The sequence below is a fragment of the Mesoplodon mirus genome (assembly GCF_964341445.2).
Source record: "Mesoplodon mirus genome assembly, chromosome: 15".
NCBI classification, from domain to species: Eukaryota; Metazoa; Chordata; class Mammalia; order Artiodactyla; family Ziphiidae; genus Mesoplodon; species Mesoplodon mirus.
Genome location: NC_138991.1, coordinates 69,255,103 through 69,279,187, shown reverse-complemented (window position 1 = coordinate 69,279,187; position 24,085 = coordinate 69,255,103). Strand labels below are relative to the sequence as shown.

Below are 24,085 nucleotides of genomic sequence, written 5' to 3'. Positions count from 1 at the left end.
AGTGCACTTTTCAAAATGGTGGAAACCAATTCCCAGCGTGCTCGTGATTACAGATGTAATAATGCTCCAGACAACCATGGACAGCATATGTCCTTGTAATCTGTATTTCAGCTGATCAGTAAGGACCATCAGTGCCATGATTCAATACCATGAAAAATTCGTTTAGGGATCCGATGGTCCTGGAAAGTAGTGCTTTTCAGCGTTTAAGGTGGCAGAACACCTGGAGTTCACAGAACTTTCTGCAAAACACCAGAATGTACTAATGTACTTCGTTTCATCACACAAATCTGAAAAACTTTTACAGGCGGACAATGAATATATATGTACAATATAAAAATCAAACATATATCCATGATAAAAAGCCAATCTGTCAAAGCTAACAAAATCAGCTGCTTCCATATTTTTCGTCCTTATTCATTTGGCACTCTCACTCATTTTGTTATCTCCTAGTAGGCAAGCTATAGCAGGTACCAAAGTTTTAGGGAAATGATTTTGAGAAAGTTCTCAAAATTACAAAGATTCATTTTCTACAAACTTGGAAAAGACCACTTTACTCACTGCAGGGTAATGCCAGTGGAATATGTCTGAGCATCACTGCCATGGAGAAAACCAGTCTAGCATTGCTTTAAGCAGCAGATTTAGACACACATTCAGTCCATCAAAATGACAAGCAAATTAAAACAAATTACCCTGACGAGGGAGAGCAGTGAGAAAAAAATGAGAATTAGTTGGAAGCCGTAGAAGACGGGGGTTCAGGACTCCTCGTCACAGCTCTCCTGGAGGTTAAGGTAAGTCGCCCAGCAGGGACTGAAAATGGTGAGATCAACTGTAAAAGTACAAGAAAACATATCAAGGCCTCACTTTTTGCTTCCCTTTGGGTTTTCGGTTGTCTTATCTGCTTGGCCTACCTGCACACCCTCCCCGCAAAGCTCCCCTGAAGGGAAGCCTCCCACTCAGGTCTCAAGCTCCAATGTGCCTTCTCTAATCCCACCTTAAAATGAATTTGGTTTTTCCAGAAGCCTATCATCAATGGCTCAAAGACTGTTCTTCAAAGGTGGTAAATATCAGTTAAGGTGATTACGAACAGGGAAGCTGAGCCATGAGGAACCGAAGAGGAGGAATAAAACGGCAACAAAACAGAGAGGAGGGAAGTGTTGACGTTTGCCACCCGACGACCGGAAACAGATCCCAGTTTTGCTCTGAGGACCCCTCCCCATCATCATCCACCCAACTCGGGCAGGGCTCACGGTGAAGTGCAGGCCTGGGTAGAGCCAGTGGGTGCTGCCATGGCCCCAGGGACTGTGCAGGGCGTGGCCACATGGTGCGGTCAGAGCCATGGAGGCAGAGGCCCCACTGCTGGGCCCAAGCACGCGAACCTCCGAGTTGGGCAGCCCACCTGGAAGGGGGTCCCCAGGTCCACTTCAGGGTGAGGAGAGGGGACTGCAGTGGGTGCGGAGCCGTCTGCCCTGAGGACAAACTCTGGAAGTGAGCTCTGAATGGAGCTGAACGGGGACTATCAGGGCAGCAAAAAGCATCCTTCCACTTGGAGTGAGGAGGGGAGTAAGAGGCCACCTTGTCGACAAGCTGGGAGAGCAACAGGAGAGGGAGCTCTGGGGCCATGAAACAGGCAGCTGCCCCCCTCCCCACTCAAAGATGACAGAGGTTCTTAGCACTGTTGCAAATATTAGCATAGTAAGTTTATAGAACAACCCAAGCCTATCCCTAAAGAGATATTAAAGATTTCAGGTAGGTCAGGGTGGAGTGTGGAAAACACCACTGTCCCACCCCAGACATCTTCAGGGCTGTCCAGCCCTGGACTCAGCGCTTCTCTCCCCAGAGCGGCGCTGAACACACAACTACCCAGTTCTGCCTCTGGCCTTCCCTTCCCGCTGCAGGCAGACCTTGTTCCCGCTGCTCACACATCCTGGCTTCAGAGAGTCCCCCACAGCTGCTCAGACTAGGGTTTTCCTTTATGATACATTTTCAGCTCTGATTACCTTGTTTCTGGAAGGTATCTCATTTTTAAGGAAAACTTATCACACCCATTTGGATGATTATTTCCTGGGCGAACTCTGAGTTCTGGGGCCTCACTGGGGACCTCACATGCTGATGCGAAGCACAAGCTATGCTTACACGGCACAATACCCACCATTTCTCAAAGAAAAGGACCAACTAAAATAAAATGTCCATTTTGTCAGGATTCTGATTCTTCGATGCTAGAAATTAAATCTACCAAACTGCCAAGAGTCAGAAGTGGGAGAGACAGAAGCCAAGTTCATTTTTAACTTTAAAAAAAGGTTGGCCATTCCTGTTTTAACTCATGGACATCCCTGAGTCCTGACTTCTGGAACCATCATATCAGATCACCATGAACTAATTAATTATCAGATGCCAACATATGCCAGCCACTGTACCCGGTGCTTGTGCCAAAAAAGTGAATCTGATGAAGGTGATAAATGAGAACTGAGAAGTCAAGTTCGATTAGTCAGTGGTGATACCAGCCAAAAGGAGATCCAAGATCACAGTCACAATAGGTTATGGCTCTGCCACTGTTCCTGCAATTTCACGATATGTCTAGAGCAAGGAGAGATCAAGAGAACATTCCAAACCAAACAATTCCTGATTTGTTTCTTGTGATCATTTCTAGTTCAAGAAAGGAAATCAGGGGCAGGGCTAGCCTGATACGAGAAATAAAATAAGGCAACAGGTTCATATTCTGGGTAATTGTTCATAAATGTATATAAAACACAACCACATCCTGAAATAGCATATTCTATGTGTCAGCACATGGTCATCAGTTTGGAAGGCTTTCTAGAAATCACACACAGGAAAACAAGAAAGTATTGTGTACAGTCTGAAGGGACAAATTGTTAACAGACTCGAGAGGGCTCATCACAAGGGAAGAAAGATGTCATGCAAGGGGAGAAAGCCGTCCCAGGAACAGATTTAAAAGGTAAAGGGCAAACCAAATTAGAAATGATGTGGCCCAAACTATGCGTTTCATAATTAAAAGTGAAAGCGGCCAAATGAGATCCGGTTTCCTAGGTCTTCAGAAAGGAAGCAGCGGCCAAGCAGAAGTAACTGTGAGGGAGACGGGAGCAGGGGACACGGTGGGGAAGGGAGGGGGAGGCTTGGGTGCTGATGCTGTTCCTTGCCTGGGCGGGGTGACCACGTATTCACCTGTCATAATTAGTAGAGCAGCATATTCAAGATTTGTTCACTTTTCTGCATGCATGCTATCCTTCAGTAATAACACTTATCTTAAAAAGTACCTAAGATAAGGACTTCAGCTTCTTATTGGTAATGCAAGCTAATCCTTGAATTAAGACCAAAAAAATATATAAAAATATGTCTTTGATAACATTAGAGAGATAAAGTAGGAAAGAACTACAGGATCAAAATCTAGAGAAAAAGGAAATTCAGAGAGATGAGCCTAACATTTGGGGGCACCTTTTCTTTGAAGGGCACATGTCAATTTCTGGAAAGGTAGCTAATAGTGTGGGAAGCTGAGTGGAGCTTTGGATGACCTCAGAGAGCAAGAGAATAAAAACTCAAGCCCAGGTCCACAAAGGAAGGGGAACCCTAATAAACCATCCACACTTGGCACTGGAAACTCATAGGGCTACTTCCTACAGATAAGGGTGAAACAGATATAGTCTGGCCCTCAGAGGGACCAAAGCCTGGCTTCAACCCATCTCAATCCTCAGACTTGGATGAAAGTAACCCAGGACTGCTTCTGCCCGAGACGCTGCCAGGAGCAAATGTAAATCCTCTTTAGGTTTCTTCCTGAAACTCATATATTTTATATATATAAATGTCATTCCAAAAAAGAGCAAAGAAGAAAGGGGACATAATTATTGACAAAGTAGAAATTCTAAAATATAAAATATGCCCAGAAATTTGAAAACTTAGAAAATGGATCTCTTTCTAGTATACTATAGATTTTCAAAACTGACTCAAAATACATGAAAACCTGAATATACATATAAGCATTTAAGAACTGGAATAAGTAATCAAACAAAAATGGAGGAAATTTTCATCAGCAGACCTGTCTTGCTGGTGAAAGTGGCTCTTTTGTAACCTTTGCAAGTGCTTCTCAGCATTCCCCACACTGCCTTCGCTCCAGGTCACCTCTTCTGACTGAGGCCAGCAGCCTGTGATGAGATGGCTGGCAAAGGTGGGACACCAGGCTGAGGCTGGCCAATGGAGAGTTCTTTTAACATCTGTATACACACCAGGTGATAATGGCTGTAATTACTGCCTACTCTGCTGACAATCAGGTCTCAGGATTACTACCCTCTTGAAAACCTGGTTATGGACTTTAAAAACTTAAACCAAAACAAAGATAAGAAAAGTCTCAGATTTTTCAGATCAAAACAGATGAGCTAACAGGAGAGGCACAGGCAAGATTGGAGAATGAAGTGCCAGGTAGAACGTGAAGGGGATGCACTGCCCACCCCACCCCCACCCCGGCACGGGGTTATTTTTTTCCAGAAGTGTAATTCACAGCCTTACTTTGAGAACGAAAGCCAGAATATGTGGAGTGGCAAGAAAAAGCTCAAGGGAGCACCTGTACTGAGGGGCAGAGGTCATGTCCAGGAAAAACAAGCGACAGTGAAGAAAAAAAACAACTGAGAACAGATATCTGAAGGTGCCATCACATCAGAAGGAACACTGCATTTATCAATGTGCTTCCAGCTCCTCTAAAAGTGAACGCTGGGTAAATTCTAAAGAATTTGGTTGTAACCTATTACTCCAGGCAACATGATTTCCACCAGCAAGTCTTTCTCAGATGCAAGAATTTCCTTCCTATATTTAACTTCTGAGAGGGGCTAAATTAAAATCACTGGATGAGATTCAATCTATGTGATGGCATTTTTAGGACCTTGAGAAACCAAGGCTTTCATTTGACTTAGCTTAAAAGGCAGTATTACATTTAGCTTTCAGGCATGCTCCAGGGGGAGAAAGAACAAAGCAACTCTGCAAGTACTTTGTTCAAGCTGGAAGAAAGGTACATAGCACTTCATCAGCTTATTTGAGGCTGGAAGGCACAAAAATCAATATGCACAGAGCCAAAGGTCAAACTGCCGCTGCTTGGTTTTCTTTTCTTTTTCTAATTAAAGAATCTATTTGTTTCTTGAGCTTCCTTATTCAACCTTATGAAATATTATCCTTGATGACACTCCAGTTACGTAGGCAGTGGAGAGAATAATTGACACAGTTAAGAATGCAGACTCTGGACCCAGACGGCTGAGTTCAAAGCACACTGAGCCACTTTGTGACTCTGAACAACCTCTCTGTTTCTCAGTTTCCGCCTCTATAAGATGACGATGGCAATAGGAATAAATGGGTTATTATAAATAAAGCTCTCACAACAGTGTCTGGTACAGAGTTGGTGCTACTGAAGGGAACACCACCACCGTCATGGTTGTGATTTGCATGGCAGAGCACAGAAATTAGGAGCATGAATTCTGGCATCTGCCCGCCAGGCTGGACATCACCTGCACCTCCAGCCAGCTGTGTGCCCTAGGAAGGTTATTTAATCTCTCTAAACCCCACTTGAAACACTCTACTTGGCATCTATAGCACAAGCCTGGCCCTCAGTTCTCCTCACTCTTCACTGCAGACTCCTCCCAGACTCCTTTTCTGGTTCCTTCTGATCTTCCTGACCTTGAATGTGGAGTCAGGCCTTGGGCTGCTTTCCTATGTATGCTTACTTCCTAATGGTCCTCTCAGGGCCCATGGCTTTAAAACGCATTTATACTATGATGATTCAGTAGAGTTGCAGGATACAAAGTCAACACACAAAAAATCAGTTGCATTTCTATACAATGAACAATCTGAAGGGGAAATTAAGAAAATAATCCCATTTACAATAGCATAAAAGAACAAAACAGGGACTTCCCTTGTGGTCCGGCAGTTAAGACTCCGTGCTCCCAATGCAGGGGGCCCCAGGTTTGATCCCTGGTCAGGGAACTAGATCCCGCATGTCACAACTAAGACCCGATGCAGCCAAATAAATAAATAAATACTTTTTAAAAAACTGTTACTCCTGTTACGTTGTTAAAAAACAAAAAACAAAAAGAACAAAATACTTAAAAATAAACTTAACCAAGGAGGCAAGTTGTACATCGAAAACTACAAAACTCTGTTGAAAGAAATTAAAGAAAACACAAATAAATGGAAAGACAACTTGTGTTCATGGGTTTGAAGACTTAATGCTGTTAAAATGTATATACTACCCAACATGATCTACAGATTCAATGCAATCCCTCAACCTCCCAGTGGCATTTTTTACAGAAAAATAGCAAACAATCCTAAAATTCATTTGGAACCACAAAGGACTCTGAATAGCCAAAATAATATTGAGAAAAAAGAACAAAGCAGAAGGACTCACTTTCTTGTTTTAAAACATATTACAAAGCTACAGTAATCAAAACAGCATGGTACTGGCATAAATATAGACATAGACAAATGGAACAGAATAAAGCCATGCACATACAGCCAACTGATCTTCGACAAGAGTGTCACGATGGGGAAAATACACTATGGGGAAAAGACAATCTCTTCCACAAATGGTGTTGGAAAACTGGATAGCTACATGCAAAAGAACAAAAGCTGGACCCTTATATTACACCATACAAAAATCAACGCAAAATGGATTAAAGACTTAAATGTAAGAACTGAAGCTGCAGAACTCCTAGATGAAAACATAGGAGAAAAGCTACCTGACACTGGTCTTAGCAAAGATATCTTGGATATGACACCAAAAGCACAGGCAACAAAAGCAAAAATAGACAAGTGGGATGATATCAAACTAAAAAAATTCTACACAGCAAAGGAAGCCAGCAACAACATACAAAGGCAACCTACTGAATGGGAGCAAATATGTGCCTATCATTTGTCTGGTAAGGGGTCAATATCCAAAATATATAAAGAACTCATACAACTTAACAGCAAAAAACCCAAACAATCTGATTAAAAATGGGCAGAGGATCTGAATAGACATCCTTCCAAAGAAGATATACAGATAGCCAACAAGTACATGAAAAGGTTCTCAACATCACTGATCATCAGGGAAATGCAATAAAAACCACAATGAGACATCATCTTACACATGTTAGAACTGCTATCATCAAAAAGAAAAGAAATAACAAGTGTTGGCAAGGAGAAAAGGGAGAGAAAAGGGAACCCTTGTGCACTGTTGGTGGGAATGTAAATTGGTGCAGCCACTATGGAAAACAGTATGGAGGTCCCTCAAAAAATTAAAAATAGAACTACCATATGATCCAGCAATTCCAGTTCTGGGTATTTATCTGAAGGAAATGAAAACACTAACTTGAAGAGATACACACACCCCCAGGTTCACTGAAGCATCATTTGCAATAGTCAAGATATGGAAGCAACTTAAGTGTCCAGTGATGGATGAGTGGATAAAGAAATTGTGCTATATACTTACAATGGAATATTATTCAGCCATAAAAAAGAAGGAAATCCTGCAATTTGTGACAACATGGATGGGACTTTGAGGGCATTATGCTAAGTGAAATAAATCAGTCAGGGAAAGACAAATGCTGTATGATCTCACTTATATGTAGTATCTTAAAAAAAACCTCAATTAGTAGATACAGAAAACAGATTGGTGGTTTGGTGGTTGCCAGAGGTGGACAAAGGGTGGGAGGAGGCCAAATGGGTGAAGGCAGTAAAGTGTACAAACTTCCAGTTATAAAATAAGTTCTGGGGATGTAACATAGAGCATGGTGACTATAGTTAATAATACTGTAGTATATATTTGAAGGTTGTTAAGAGAGTAAATCCTTAAAATTTTCCCAATAAAAAAAATTTTTAACTATGTGTGGTGCTGGATGTTACTAGCCTTACTGTGATGATCATTTTGCAATGTATACCAATATCAAATCACTATGTTGTACACCTGAGACTAATATAAAGTTATATGTCAATTATATCTCAATAAAAAAATATCTTCAAATGAAAGATAACCAGCCCCGCAAAAGTTAACTTTTCATCAACATGCTGTAACAAGTGGACATCCACATGCAAAAAAAAAAAAAAAAAGAAAAGAATCCAAACACAGACATACCCTTCACAAAAATGTACTCAAAATGGTTCACAGTTCTAAACGTAAAACACAAAACTATAAAACTCCTAAAAGATAACATAAGAGAAAACCTAAATGACTTTGGATATGGCGATGACTTTTTAGATACAACACCAAAGGCATGGATCCATGAAAGAATTAATTGATAAGCTGGACTTGATTAAAAGGAAAAACTCATACTCTACAAAAGGTAACGCCAAGAGAATGAGAAGACAACCCACATACTGGGAGAAAATATTTGCAAAAGACACGTTTGATAAAGGACTATTATCCAAAATATATAAAGAACTCTTAAAATTCAACAATAAGAAAAATAACAGCTCAACTAAAACTGGGCCAAAGACCTTAAGAGAAATCTCACCAAAGAAGATGTACATACAGTAAATAAGCATATGTAACGATGTTCCACATCCTATGTCATCAAGGAAATGCAAATTAAAACAACAATGAGGGGAAATCCCTGGCAGTCTGGTTAAGACTTCATGCTTCCACTGCAGGAGGCATGAGTTCAATCTCTGGTTAGGACCCTAAGATCCCACAAGCCACATAGAACAGCCATACATACATACATACATACATACATACATACATACATAAAACAATGAAATACCACTGCACACGATAAGAATGGCCCAAATCCAGAACACTGATAACACCAAATGGTGGTGAGGATGTGGAGCGACAAGAACTCCCATTCATTGCTGGTAAGAATGCAAAATGCTACAGCCACTTTGGTAGACAGTTTGGAAATCTCTTACAAAACTTACAAAAGTAATGGGAATACTAGAAGATAAAAGAGAGAAAGGAGCAGAAGGAATATCTGAAGAAATAATGGCTGAGAATTTTCCAAACCACAGGTCCAGGAAGTTCAGAGAACACCAAGCAGGATACAAACCCAAAACAGCACACCTAGGAATATCATAAAAATCCTTAATGTGTATGTATGCAACAACAGAGCATCAAAATACATAAGCAAAAACTGGCAGAACTGCAAGAAGAAATAGATAAATCCACTCTTACAGCTGAATACTTCAACTCACCTACACCAGTAACTGATATATCTAGCAGGTAAACAGTCAGCAAGGATACAGCTGAACTGGAGAGCACCATTAATCAACTTGATCTAACTGACATATATAGGACACTTCATCCAACAACAGCAAAATACACATTATTCTCAAGCTCACATGGAACATTTGCCAAGATAAACCACATTCTGGGTCATAAAACACACCTCAACAAAGTTAAAAGAACAAAAGTCATAGAAAGTATGCTCTCAGATCACAATAAGATCAATAACAGAAAGATAACAGGAAAGCTAAAAATATTTGGAGATTAAACAACATATTCTAGATAGCACACTGGTCAAAGAAGAAGTCTTAAGAGAAATTTTAAAATATTTTGAATTGAATGAAAATGAAAATACAATTTATCAAAATTTATGAGATGCAGAGAAAACAGTGCTTACGGGGAAATTTATAACATTAAATGCATGTTTTAGAAGATCTAAAATAAATAATCAAAGCTTCTACCCTAGGAAATGAGAAAAAAGAGCAAGTTAAATCCAAAGCAAGCAGGAGAAATAATAAAATTTAGATCAGAAACCAATGAAATTGAAAACAAGAGAACAAAAAGGAAAATCAACAAAGCAAAAAGCTGGTTATTTAAAAAAGAAACAAACCAAAATGGATAAACCTCTAGTCAGGTGTATTTGTCTGCTCAGGCTGCCATAACAAAATACCACAAACTGTGTTAAACAACAGGAATTTATTTTTCATAATTCTGGAGGCAGGGAAGTCCAAGGTCAAGGTGCTGACTGATTTGGTCCCTGGTGAGACTTGCAGATTGGCCCCCTTCTGTGTCCTCACATAGCACAGAAGGAAGAGCTCTGGTGTCTCTTCCTCTTCTTACAAGGGCACCACCTCTACAGGATTAGGGCCTCACCCTTATGACATCATTTAACTTTTTATCGCCTCTTCACAGATCTTATCTATAAATATAGTCACTTGGGAACTGGGGCTTCAACATATAAATTTTGGGGATACAAACAAATTCAGTCTATAACACCAGGCTAACCAAGAAAAAAAGAGAGAAGACACAGATATTAGAAATAAGAGACTATCATTATTGATCCCATGGACATTAAAAGGATAATAAAGGAGTAATAAGAACTCTATGCTCACAAATTTCTTAACGTAGATGAAATGGACCAATTTCTTGGTCTACCAAATCTCACACAAACAGATGTAGGTAATATGAGTAGAACCATGTATGTTAAGGAAACTGAATCAATAATAATCTTCCAAAACAAAGCACCAGGCCCAGTTGGGTTCACTGGTGAATTCTACTGAATATTTCAAGAAGAAATTATACCAATTCTCTACAGTCTCTTTCAGAGGATAGAAGCACAGGGAATACATCCTAACTCATTTTATAAAGCTAGCGTTATACCTTTATACCCAAAACAAAGACATCAGAAGAAAGGGAAACTACAGATCAGTATCTCTCATGAACACAGATGCAAAAATCCTTAACAAAATATTAGCAAGCTGACTCCATCAATGTACAAAAAAATTATACACCATGACCAAATGAATTTTATCCCAGGCATGGAAGGCTGATTCAACATTTGAAAATTAATGAATGAAATCCATCACAACAGGTTAAAGAAGAAAAATCAGATGATCATATCATTAGGTATAGAAAAAACGTAAGAAAAAGTCGACATTCATTCATGATAAAAACTCTCAGACCTGGAATAGAGGGGAACTTCCTCAACTTGATAAAGAACACCTACAAAAAAACCTACAGCTAACATTATGCTTAATGGGGAAGAACAAGATTCCTTCCCTATAAGATCAAGAACAAGGCAAGAATGTCCCTTCTCACCACTACTACTCAACACTGTACTAGAAGTCCTAATACAATAAGACAGAAAAAGGAAATACAAGGCATAGATTAAAAGAGAAATAAAACTGCCTTTAATCAAAGATGACATGCTTGTCTATGTGGAAAATGCCAAAGAATCAAGCAAAAAACTCCAAAACCCTGGAACCAATCAATGATTATAGCAATGTTGCAGGATATAAGGTTAATATACAAAAGTCACTTCCTTTCCTACACAGCAGCAATGAGTAATTGGGATTTAAAATTAAAAACACAATACCATTTACATTAGCACCAAAAAAAGAAGTACTTAAGAATAAGTCTAACAATATATGTACAAGAACTGCAAGAAGAAAACTGAAAAACTGATGAAAGAAATCAACATCTAAATAAATGGAGAGATATTCCAATTTCATGCATAGGAATACTCAGCACTGTTAAGATGTCAGTGCTTCCCAACTTGATCTATGGATTCAATACAATTTCAGTCAAAATTCCAGCAAGTTATTTTTTGGGGGGCGACAGTGACAAATAGATTCTAAAATTTATAGAGAAGGGCAAAAGACTCAAAGCAGCCAATGCAGCACTGAAGAAAAATGAAGTCAGAGACCTGACACTTCACGACTTCAAGATTTACTTATAAGGCAGCCATAATCAAGACAGTATGGTATTGGTGAAGAAACAGACAAATAGATAATGGAACAGAATACAGAGCCCAGAAATAGACCCACACAAATATAGTCAACTGTTCTTTTATGAAGGAGCAAAGACAATTCAATGGAGAAAGGACAGTCTTTTCAACAGATGGTACTGGAACAAATAGATATCCACATATCCACATGAAAAAAAATAAATCTAGACACTGATCTTATTTATATCTTTCACAAAAATTAACTCAAAATGATCACAGATCTAAATGTAAAATGCAAAACTATAATATTTCTAGAAGATAACATAAGAGGAAGTCTAGGTGACCTTGGATTTGGTGATGATTTTTAGATACAATACCAAACACACAATGAAAGGACAAAATTGATAAGCTGGACTTTATTAAAATGAAAAACTTCTGGGGCTCTCAAGGTGGCTGGTTGGTGCCTTGAGTAGCTCATACCAGCAGCAGTGGTGGAACTTGTTGCTGGTGCCAGCCACCCCTAGAGTGGCTTAAAAAAAGAAATAAAAGAAAACAAAAACAAAATCTTCTGTTCTGAAAAAGACACTGTCAAGAAAATGGAAAGACAAGCTGCAGACTGGGAGAAAATATTTGAAAATCACATTATCTCTCTGATAAAGGACCTGTATCTGAAATATACAAAGAGCTCTTAAAACTCAACAATAAGGGCTTCCCTGGTGGCGCAGTGGTTAAGAATCTGCCTGCCAATGCAGGGGACACGGGTTCGAGTCCTGGTCTGGGAAGATCCCACATGCCGTGGAGCAACTAAGTCCGTGTACCACAACTACTGAGCCTGCACTCTACAGCCCGTGAGCCACAACTACTGAAGCCCAAGTGCCTGGAGCCCATGCTCAGCAACAAGGGAAGCCACCCAATGAGAAGTCCGTGCACCGCAACGAAGAGTAGCCCCTGCTCACTGCAACTAGAGAAAAGCCCGTGTGCAGCAACAAAGACCCAACACAGCCAAAAATAAAAATAAATAAATTTATTTTAAAAAAACCCCTCAACAATAAAAAAATGAACAACCCAATTAAAAAATAGGCAAAAGATCTGAACAGACATCTCACCAAAGAAGATATATGAATGGTAAATAAGTACATGAAAAGGTGCTCAACATCCTATGTCATCAGGGAATTGCAAATGAAAACAACGAGATATCATAACATACCTATTAGGATGGCTAAAATCGAGAAAACCGACAACACCAAATGCTGACAAGGATGTACAGCAACAAGAACTCTCATTCATTGTTCGTGAGAATAAAAATGGTACAGCCTCTGTGGAAGACAATTTGGGGGTTTCTTACAAAGCTAAACATAGTCTTACCATACACTCCAGCAATTGTGCTCCTCGGTATATTTACCTAAATGAGTTGAAACCCTATGTCTACACAAAAACCTCCACACGGATGTCTATAGCAGCTTTATTCATAATTGCCAAAACGTGGCAGCCACAGAGATGCTCTTCAGTAGATGAACGGATAAACTGTGGTATATCCAGATAATGGAATATTATTCAGCACTGAAAAGAAATGAGCTATCAGGCCATGAAAAGACAGGACGGAATCTAAAATGCATACTGCTTAGTGAAAGAAGTCGATCTGAAAAGGCCACATACTGTCTAACTCCAAGTACATGACATTTGGAAAAGGTAAAACTACAGAGACAATAAAAAAAATCAGTGGTTACCAGAGGTTTGGGTGATGGGGAGGAAAGAGAGATGAGTAGACGGAGCAAAGGGAATTTTTAGACAGTAAAACTACTTTGGATGACATTATGCATTTGTAAACAAACAAAGCAAAACAAAAAACTCTCAATACATTGCTTCATTCACTAGAGAAAGAACCAGAGAAATAACGTTTGCATGAGAAACAGCTTGTTGGTTAATACAGATGTGCACACCCACTTTTCTAGGTCCCTACCGGTCTACGCCCTTGCATCCCTGCTCACCTGCACGTGGCCCTGTGTGAAAAGGCACTTGCTCAGATGGTGAGGGTACAGGGAACGGAAAGCACAGGTTATTCTGGCTGCTGGGCTGCTCACTCCGACCCCCTGTCATCCTGTGCTCCCACACTGGACCCTGAACACATCTGATTCAGCCTGTTATGTGAGGCGACTTCTACCCATACAATCCTTGCAAAGTTATAATCCTTGATTCCAGTTCTTCAGTTGTATTAATTTCCTATTGCTACATAACAAATTACCACAAATTTAGCATGTAACACAAATTTATCTCACAGTTCCCAGGGGTCTGGGGTCTGGGTATGGGTTAGTGGGGTCTCCACTCAGTGTCACGAGGCTGAAATCAAGGTGTCAGCTGGGATGCAATCTCATCTAAGACTCAGGGTCCTCTTCCGGGTTCACTGGTATCTGGCAGAGTTCAGTTCCTTATGACGGAAGGACTGAGGCCCTCAGCTCCTAGATGCTGCACACCATTTCTTGCCACATGGCCTCCACAAGATGGCAGGTAAACAGGAGAATATCTCAGCTGCTTTGAATCTCTGAGCCCAGTCCTTTTTAAAGCCTGATCTACTTACATCAGGTCCAATCTGGATAAGTCCTTTTATTATCTGCAAAATTCTTCATCTCTGTCATATGACATCCTAATCACGGCAGCCAGCTCCATCACCCTCACTGTCCTGCCCACGCTCAAGGCGAGGGGATCATACAGGTATACACCAGAGGCAGGAATTTCGGGGGCCATCTCAGAATTCTGGCTACCTCATGGGTAAGTCATCCTGATGAAACTAACATCAGATTAATTCTCCTAGATCAAGTGATTCACCATACTACCTTCTCTCAAAATAGCCTTCAACAGTTCTGCAAAACATAGAGATAACTCTAAATACGTTAACTGGATACTCAAGGCCTTTCTCAACCATGTCCCAGGAGACAATTCAAACCTCCACTCTGACAACCCCTCACGGATAAGCCTTCAGCCACAGCCTCTGCCTGCCCCCTTCCTCCTTGTGTTCTCTGTACCTGCGTTCCTAGTTGCACTCTTCCTTCAGACCTAATCCACCCCTCCCCTCCTCCTCCTTATTCAAACCTGTACATCCTTTAACATGCTGCACCAACACCTGTATAAAACCTTTCCTGACCCTTTGGATTCACACCAAGCTTATCTTTATTTGATTTGTCCTAAAGTGCAGTGGTGGGTTACAAAAAATGACGATAAACTTCTCGTCCCTGGATACACACCCTTTGCAACGCAACTCTGCCACTCACCTCATCAAGAGATGGGCTGTCTTTATCTACCTTCTGACACTGTGCTGGGCCCTGTGAATGTTTTTAGCCAATGGGACATTAGCAAACATGATGCAAGCAGACACTTAAGAAGCATCTGTGCACTGGCCTTGCCCTCTTGCTGTCTTGGGAACTCTGCTACCTCCACCAGGTGACTGAGGCTGGACTAATCTCCCAGATGAGGGACAAGTGGCCAAGTTATCCCTGTGGCCCCAACTGACACTGGGCCAACCACCTGTCGCATGACAATTAATAAATGTCTGGTGTTTTAAGTCATGGGGCTTTGTACCGACATTTGTAGCAAACTACTCACTCCTTAAGAAAATAAAAGATTCAAGGGCCTCCTTTTCAACATTTCTTTTGTGCAGCTTCATTGTAGTAAGCGTTCTTCTGAGAAGAGTTAATTGCAGCTTGCAATGGAGGGTCAGCTCATGTGCATGAATCACATGCTCAATATCTGGAGGTAGCTATGGGAGCAGGCCATGAAGCTTCTCAAAGTCACTTGGCTTTTAAAGGTGGAAGCAACCCCAGTGTCCATCAACAGATGAGTGGATAAACAAAATGTGGTTTATCCATACACTGGACTATGATTCAGCCATAAAAATAAATGAAGTTCTGAAACATGCCACAACACGGATGCACTAGGGAACCAAAATATTCGTGTGAGTCGCCTTCTCAAGAGACTCGTTTTATTGTGTCCTGGAACCAGAGTGCAGTATCTCCCAGGTGTGTCTGAAGTCATCATCATTACTCTCATCAAATCAGAGGTTCCAGTTTCCTGTTCAAATCCTTCTGTGTGTCTTCCTTTGTCCCACCTCTTCACCTTTGTTAACTAAAATCCCTTCTAGTAATTTCTCTTCAGGCCCTCAACAGATCCTAAAGTAAACTGAGAACCTCTGAGGTCAGAGCGGTACTCTGTAAGTATGAAGTCACAGGCTCAGGTTAATAATCAACCCTCTGAGCAAAGAAGAAGAGCAAATGCTAGAGAGGAAAGAAGAGAATGCAGGCCCCTCAAGAGCAGTGGGGAGTCGGCAAGTTAGCCAGCACCATTTAAAACCAGCATCAACCTATGCCTGGGGAGGACTTTCACCACAGAAAATCAACAGACTCAAATTTGGTAACACAGACACAGAAAACCACCACTGCTGACTGACCTTTCATTCTGGGGGCATTCTATTAAAACAAACTTTCAAAAATTCCCCAAATGCCCCTATTTTCCAACAACTTTTGGAAAACTATATCCCAACATTTCAAGGAGCTTGGTTTTAGGGTCACAGGAAACAGTCATTCACATAGGAGAATAGGAGATAGAAGGTTCTTAATTCTATACACACTCAACTTTTTTCATCTCAGAAAAGGACTGAGTCCCGGGTAAGTACACTAGTCCTCCAGTTAGCCTACCAAAATACTAACTTGTCCAATGAACTATAAAAAGAAGCCTGCAAATACAAACCTAAAATGGAAACATTCTCTTTTTAGTAATAAAGTTTCTAATGATGTATTAATAGTATGTAATACCCGTACTTCCTTGATGAGAGAGAAGTATTATTACTAGAAAAACCCATCTGGCTTGCCTCTGCGATAAAGCCAGCCTCCCAAGGACAAGAACCACGTTGGTTCTTCCATCCACGGCGCAAATACTTTGTACTTGGATGCTCTTAATAAGTATGTCTTGAACATCAGTTTGGAGGCAATCAGACTATAAATTAAACTTTTCACCATAAGCAGGTAATGAGTGGTAAGAGGCAATATATTAGAAGGTTCAACGGTGCTTTAAAAAGAACACGCACCCATGCACACACGAGCACCCGCCTGGCCTTCCACTGTTGCTGGGACTGCTGGAAAGACACAGACAGAGGGTATCATAGTGTAACAACGTTCTGGGGGTGGGGTGGGGTCGGCGAGGCTGGCTGGAGGGTCAGCCCCCATGGCCTATGTGCCACGCCTACGCCCCTGGCCTTGGTGTCCTCGTTTAAACGGCGAGCCCTACCTCGGGTTGTGTACTTAAGTTCCTTGTATCCCGAAGAGATCTGATGCTATTTCTGCTACTTTTATTGCAGAATTGGTTCTCAACAGTTTCCATGTTTTCTACAATTCCACTATCTCCGGTCAACAGTAAAAGATCATATATGAGCTTTTATGACTTGGATATTATAAGTGTTCAAACTATATAGCACCGATGTTCCTATTTACCCTTAAAGACTCCAGTGTCCTCACTTTTACCTTCAGAAAATGAAAGCTGCCTTAGATATACAATTACAAAAACTGATTAATGCATATTTAATTGTACGACGAAAATGACACTCTGGCAAGGGACAGAAGGATTAAGCAAATTAATTAGATACAAAGTTCTTAGTCTCAAAAGCTGAATTCCTAGGAAGTTTAAGTGTTTGTCACCTGTGTTACTACAACTCCAAAATGACTGATTTTCCAAAAGGATGGCAGGTAGGGGGTGGGGGGAATGACTTATGAATTAACCAGGGATTCTTTAGATATAATTATAAACTGCCAATCACCATGATTTCAATGATATTCAGGCTTTTAAAGCTATTTCATAAAAAAAAAAGAAAAGAAGAAAAGAAATTAGTCCTTATCTAAAAGACTATTTATGAGACTTAAGGAACTTATATACATTCACGGCTGAGTGTTCAATAATATACTCCCAGTGGAATGGTCTCTAAAAATGTCTATAACTAAAAACAGAACAGTGAAAAAAATTGAATGGCTTACTCTCTTGTTGGCGAGTTAGTGGAGGATTCCTTTTTTGAATCTGGAGAGCTTAGAGTTTGCAAAATACAATTATGTTTTTCAGTGGACGGGGCGTCTCTTTCTTGCTTGGAGCGAATTAAATTTAAGGCCTCTATTCCATCTTCTTCCTCCATCGTGTCACCTGGATTTGGCTGTGGTTCTGGACTCCTTAAAATCAGATCCTCTTCACTTACAGAAACTGTGAGGTCACTGCTGCTGCTCTCACTCTCCTCCTCCTGCTCTTCCCACATTTTTCTGCAGGGCTCCTGTGCCTCTGGGTCCCAGTGAGGAGGATGATCTGTAACGGGGATATGAACAGATTACTGATCACTGACTTCAGGCGGCAGCAAGGGGTGAGACGTCCTACCTCCCAGAGCAGAGCTGCTCATCTGTTAGAGACGTGTATAAACAATCCACAGCGAACTACAGTATTTTAAGACCCATGAAAAATATTTTAAAAATATCACAGTGGGTTTAAAAATCAGAGAATTTGCTTGCAAAAATATTTCCATGTACATAGTTAAGAACTCATTAGAATGGAATTTGTTGGCAAAGTCACTACTTTGTTTTTTGACAGATACAATTAGACAGTATTTTGTATTCTTACATAAGACCATCACCACCCAAAAAACTAAATACCAACAAAAATCAGCAAACCGTTTCAGCCTCTCACCCCACCTGAGGAAGCTTCCCAGGCAGGATGCTTCTCTTGAGAACACTCGTTTTCAGATGCACTGTATTCTGAGCCTGACGGCAGAGAGACTGGCGGTCTGGCTCTTTCTTCCTCGACTTCAATATGCTCCCGTGTCAGTATTTCTCCCTCTGATCCCTCTGATCTGCTGGAACTGTCACACTTTAAATCAGTGGTTCTGTTCTCTGGACTTAATCTCTCCTGTAACGGGGAATGGAGTTCGGCAGACTTTCTGCCTTCAGATAAATTACTCTTGCCCTGACGTACGTTGCTTCCTATCTCCGAGCAATGAGTTTGTTCCTCCTCAGACAACGCGCTGGCTGTGACTGGCGTTTTCTCACCCATCTGAAGAGATGTCTTTCCATCTATTCTGTCAGACTTATTTAAGCACTGTGTGTCACTATGAATTTGTACTACATAGCTGTCTGTCACATTACTGCTCCGGGCTGTCTGCTGGTGTGAATGTGGGTCAGGAATTGAAAAGTTCTTTGTGGGTTGGGGAGATTTCTGCTCTGTACTGAAACCTCCAACGCCTGAGACGGCTGACATTTGGCGGCCCATAAAGATTGTTGCTGGTTGATACAATCCTCTTGACGCGGCGGTCCCTGAGTTAATTTCTGCCGGCATTACAACCTGTACCACCAAAAGACATGAAAGTTAAACAGGTTGTGTATGAACAATGAGGTTATTTAGGTTGTTTTCAGAAATGAAATTAGGTCAGGAAGCAGGACCAATGAAAGCAACACCTGCCATGTTCTATAAACCTCATGGCTTCCTACAAAATGAATGACCAAAAAACAGTACAGTCCACACTATTTAATTGTAATAACAATATTGGTTCACAAAGCAAATACGGTCAGGGAACTATGGAATCTGTATTTTTCAAAAAGAGATACATACATTGCATTGTACAGCTATGTGAATGTATTTAATGCCACTGAACTGTACACTCAAACATGGTTAAAATGGTAAATTTTCTGTTATGTATATTTTACCACAATTAAAAAAATAAACTTTGAGTTCTAAGCACTTTCCACAGAGAAGTAGATTTGATGAAGCTAGAGAGGTACTTGAACAAAAAAAAGTGGATATATAAAGGACTATTGGGGGTTTCAAAACTCTATTTCTAGTAGTGTGTGTAATATTAAAAAACTTCCAATAATCAGATATTCAAGATTGCATTAAAATATAATGCATATGTGCAAAATAATCTAATTTCCTGTCAAACTGAAAATAACAGCAGTTTTTCCCTGAACAACTTCAAGTAATTTTAAAGACATTTAAAGCAATTTAAATTCACTGGCACGTCTATGGGGAGTATGAGCATTGTCTCTTCCTTAAAAAGAGAGAGAGGAGGGGACAAGGGTGGGATGGGAAAGAGTAACAGAAGCAACTGGTTCAGTGGCTTGATCAAGGACACACAATGGGAAGCAGAACTGGAAGTAACAATCATAAAGCCTTGAAGAAGTTAAGTGTTTTTCTTCCAAAGGGACCAAAGCATCTCCACATACGTAACAGCATTTAGTCCACAGAGCACTATAGGTTGATGGGGAGAGGCATCTGCACCCCTCCTCTGCAGATGGAAAAACTGAGGCCAAAATTTTCAGAGAAAATGTCATTCACATAGCTGAAACAGAATCTAGGTCTTACTTCTCTTCAAACATACTGTCTCTTCTATTTCTAAAGATAAAACAAACAACTTTGAAGCAAAAACAAATGAAAAGGGATGTCAGAGAAATGGCAGAATAAGGACCTCTCAAAATTCTCTGCTCTGTAAAAGAAACAATAACAGTGGAAAACATCTTCAGAATAACTTTTCAGAACTCTGGAAATTAACCAAAGGCTTGCAGCAATCTGAGAAACATTTATTCAAGAAAAGTAACTGAATCTTGGTAAGAACAGCAGTATTTCACGGTGTTTTAACGTGCCCTATTCGCATTTCCCCCTCCTCCAGCCTGCAGTAACCTTGAAAATCAGCAGCCTGTAATCACAGCCTGTAAACCAGCACCCTTATAGACACTGAAAGGAGTAGAAAAGGACTGGAACTCTTTCAAAGCCCCATTCTCAGAGAACTGCCATTATCTGACCTGTCTAGTAGCTCCCTGGAAGACCACCCTCACAAGACTGTCTTTATTTGACCTGACTTGGAGCTGACACAGCACGAACAGCCTTTCCCTGGGGATTATCTGTCAAAAATAAGCAGAGGCAAATGTTTAACATCAAGGCTGCCTAAGGCAGTGGATAACAGTTGGGCAAACAATAGGCTAACTAAAATAACTTAAAAGGAAAAGCTGGTGAATGAACTGTCCACAGGGGGCTTTGAAAAGCTCCAGCATATTCCTGGAAACCTAGACTGTGGGCATGCTCAATAAAAGTCCTGAGGGGGCGCTGGTTCTGGAAGGAGAGAGATTTGCGGCCTGTGCATGCGCAGTTTGCTGCCCGGGCTGTCCGGCTCCGGCCGTGGCAGTTCGGCACCAGCACGACTTCGGTGCCAGACCCAGTTTCCCGCCACCTGATCATGCTCCTGGGAGACGCCCCACCTCACTGTCACTCGGAGTTTTGTGGGGGTCAGGCGTCCAAGAGGATTGAGATTTGCTTGATACGTGGCATGTGCGAGACTCCTGAGGACGACTCCAGAACCATGGGCCTCCGGCATCCAGGTCATTGAGATTCCACATATAAGTGACATCATATGATATTTGTCTTTGTCTGACTTACTTAATGAACTTTTAATGAATAGCATCCATGTGGCTGACAGGGTCTCGGTGCTCCGGCCGGGGGTCAGGCCTGAGCCTCTGAGGTGGGAGAGCCAAGTTTAGGACACTGGACCACCAGAGGCCTCCCAGCCCCACGTAATATCAATTGGTGGGAGCTCTCCCAGAGATCTCTGTCTCAACGCTAAGACCCAGCTCCACTTAACTACCAGCAAGCTCCAGTGCTGGACACCCCATGCCAAACAGCTAGCAAGACAGGAACACAACCCCACCCATTAGCAGAGAGGCTGCCTAAAATCATAAGTTCACAGATACCCCAAAACATACCATCGGATGAGGTCCTGCCCACCAGAACGATAAGAATCAGCCTCATCCACCAGAACACAAGCACAAGTCTCCTCCACCAGGAAGCCTACACAACCTACTGAACCAACCTTAGCCACTGGGGGCAGACACCAAAAACAACAGGAACTATGAACCTGCAGCCTGAGAAAAGGAGACCCCAAACACAGTAAGTTAAGCAAAATAAGAAGACAGAGAAGTGTGCAGCAGATGAAGGAGCAAGGTAAAAACCCCACCAGACCAAACAAATGAAGAGGAAACAGGCAGTCTACCTGAAAAACGATTCAGAGTAATGATAGTAAAGATGATCCAAACTCTTGGAAATACAGTGGAGAAAATACAAGAAACATTTAACAAGGACACAGAAGAACGAAAGAACAAACAGTGATGAACAACACAAGAAATGAAACTAAAAATTCTCTATAAGGAATCAACAACAGAATAACTGAGACAGAAGAACGGATAAGTGACCTGGAAGATAAAATAGTGGAAATAACTACTGCAGAGCAGAATGAAGAAAAAAGAATGAAAAGGATTGAGGACAGTCTCAGAGATATCTGGGACAACACTTCATGCACCAACATTCAAATTATAGGGGTTCCAGAAGAAGAAGAAAGAAAGAAAGGGAATGAGAAAATATTTGAAGAGATTATGGTTGAAAACTTCCCTAATATGGGAAAGGAAACAGTAAATCAAGTACAGGAAGCACAGAGAGTCCCATACAGGATAAATCCAAGGAGAAACATGCCAAGCCACATATTAATCAAACTATCAAAAATTAAATACAAAGAAAAAATATTAAAAGCAGCAAGGGAAAAGCAACAAATAACATATAAGGGAATTCCCATAAGGTTAACAGCTGATCTTTCAACAGATACTCTGCAAGCCAGAAGGGAGTGGCAGGACATATTTAAAGTGATGAATGGGAAAAACCTACAACCAAGATTACTCTACACAGCAAGGGTCTGATTCAGATTTGATGGAGAAATTAAAAGCTTTACAGACAAGCAAATGTTAAGAGAATTCAGCACCACCAAACCAGCTTTACAACAAATGCTAAAGGAACTTCTCTAGGCAGGAAACACAACAGAAGGAAAAGACCTACAATAACAAACCCTAAACAATTAAGAAAATGGTAATAGGAACATACATATCAATAGTTACCTTAAATGTAAATGGATTAAATGCTTCAACCAAAAGACACAGACTGGCTGAATGGATACAGAAACAAGACCCATATATATGCTGTCTACAAGAGACCCAATTCAGACCTAGGGCACATACAGACTGAAAGTGAAGGGATGGAAAAGATATTCCATACAAACAGAAATCAAAAGAAGGCTGCAGTAGCAATACTCGTATCAGACAAAATAGACTTTAAAACAAGACTATTACAAGAGACAAAGAAGGACACTACATAATGATCAAGGGATCAATCCAAGAAGAAGATATAACAATTGTAAATATTTATGCACCCAACACAGGAGCACCTCAATACATAAGGTAAATGCTAACAGGCATAAAAGGGGAAATCGACAGTAACACAATAATAGTAGGGGACTTTAACACCCCACTTTCACCAATGGACAGATCATCCAAAATGAAAATAAATAAGGAAACACAAGTTTTAAATGACACATTAAACAAGATGGACTTAACTGATAGTTATAGAACATTCCATTCAAAAACAGCATAATACACTTTGTTTTCAAGTGCTCATGGAACATTCTCCAGGATAGATCATATCTTGGGTCACAAATCAAGCCTTGGTAAATTTAAGAAAATTAAATTGTAACAAGTATCTTTTCCGACCACAATGCTATGACCAGATATCAATTACAGGAAAAAAACTGTGAAAAAAACCCAAACACATGGAGGCTAAACAATACACTACTAAATAACCAAGAGATCACTGAAGAAATCAAAGAGGAAATCAAAAAATACCTAGAAACAAATGACAATGAAAACACGACAACCCAAAACCTATGGGATGCAGCAAAAGCAGTTTTAAGAGGGAAGTTTATAGCAATACAATCCTACCTCAAGAAACAAAAAACACCTCAAATAAACAACCTAACCTTACACCTAAAGCAGTTAGGGAGAGAACAAAAAACACCCCAAAGTTAGCAGAAGGAAAGAAACCAGAAAGATCAGATGAGAAATAAATGAAAAGGAAGTGAAGGAAACAAGAGCAAAGATCAACAAAGCTAAAAGCTGGTTCTCTGAGAAGATAAACAAAATTGATAAACCATTAGCCAGATTCATCAAGAAAAAAAGGGAGAAGACTCAAATCAATAGAATTAGAAATGAAAAAGGAGAAGTAACAACTGACACTGCAGAAATACAAAACATCATTAGAGATTACTACAAGCAACTATATGCCAATAAAATGGACAACCTGGAAGAAATGAACAAACTCTTAGAAAAGCACAACCTTCTGAGACTGAACCAGGAAGAAATAGAAAATATAAACAGACCAATCACAAGCACTGAAATTGAACCTGTGATTAAAAATCTTTCAACAAACAGAAGCCCAGGACCAGATGGCTTCACAGGTGAATTCTATCAAACATTTAGAGAAGAGCTAACACCTATCCTTCTCAAACTCTTCCAAAATATAGAAGAGGGAGGAACACTCCCAAACTCATTCTATGAGGCCACCAAAACCTG

The 24,085-nt window shown here is 40.6% G+C and overlaps 1 protein-coding gene across 4 annotated transcripts in view; it reads right to left on the bottom strand.

Moving 5' to 3' along the window:
* KIZ (kizuna centrosomal protein) overlaps window positions 1-24,085 on the bottom strand; it is a 112,976-nt gene that overhangs the window by 52,883 nt on the left and 36,008 nt on the right. For all 4 annotated transcript variants that reach the window (XM_082645290.1, XM_082645292.1, XM_082645291.1 and 1 more), the window contains 2 exons: window positions 18,347-18,992; window positions 17,651-17,966 (listed from right to left, as the gene is read on the bottom strand). In XM_082645290.1, the coding sequence (XP_082501416.1) occupies window positions 17,651-17,966; window positions 18,347-18,992 (962 nt within the window). The remainder of the gene's footprint in view (window positions 1-17,650; window positions 17,967-18,346; window positions 18,993-24,085) is intronic.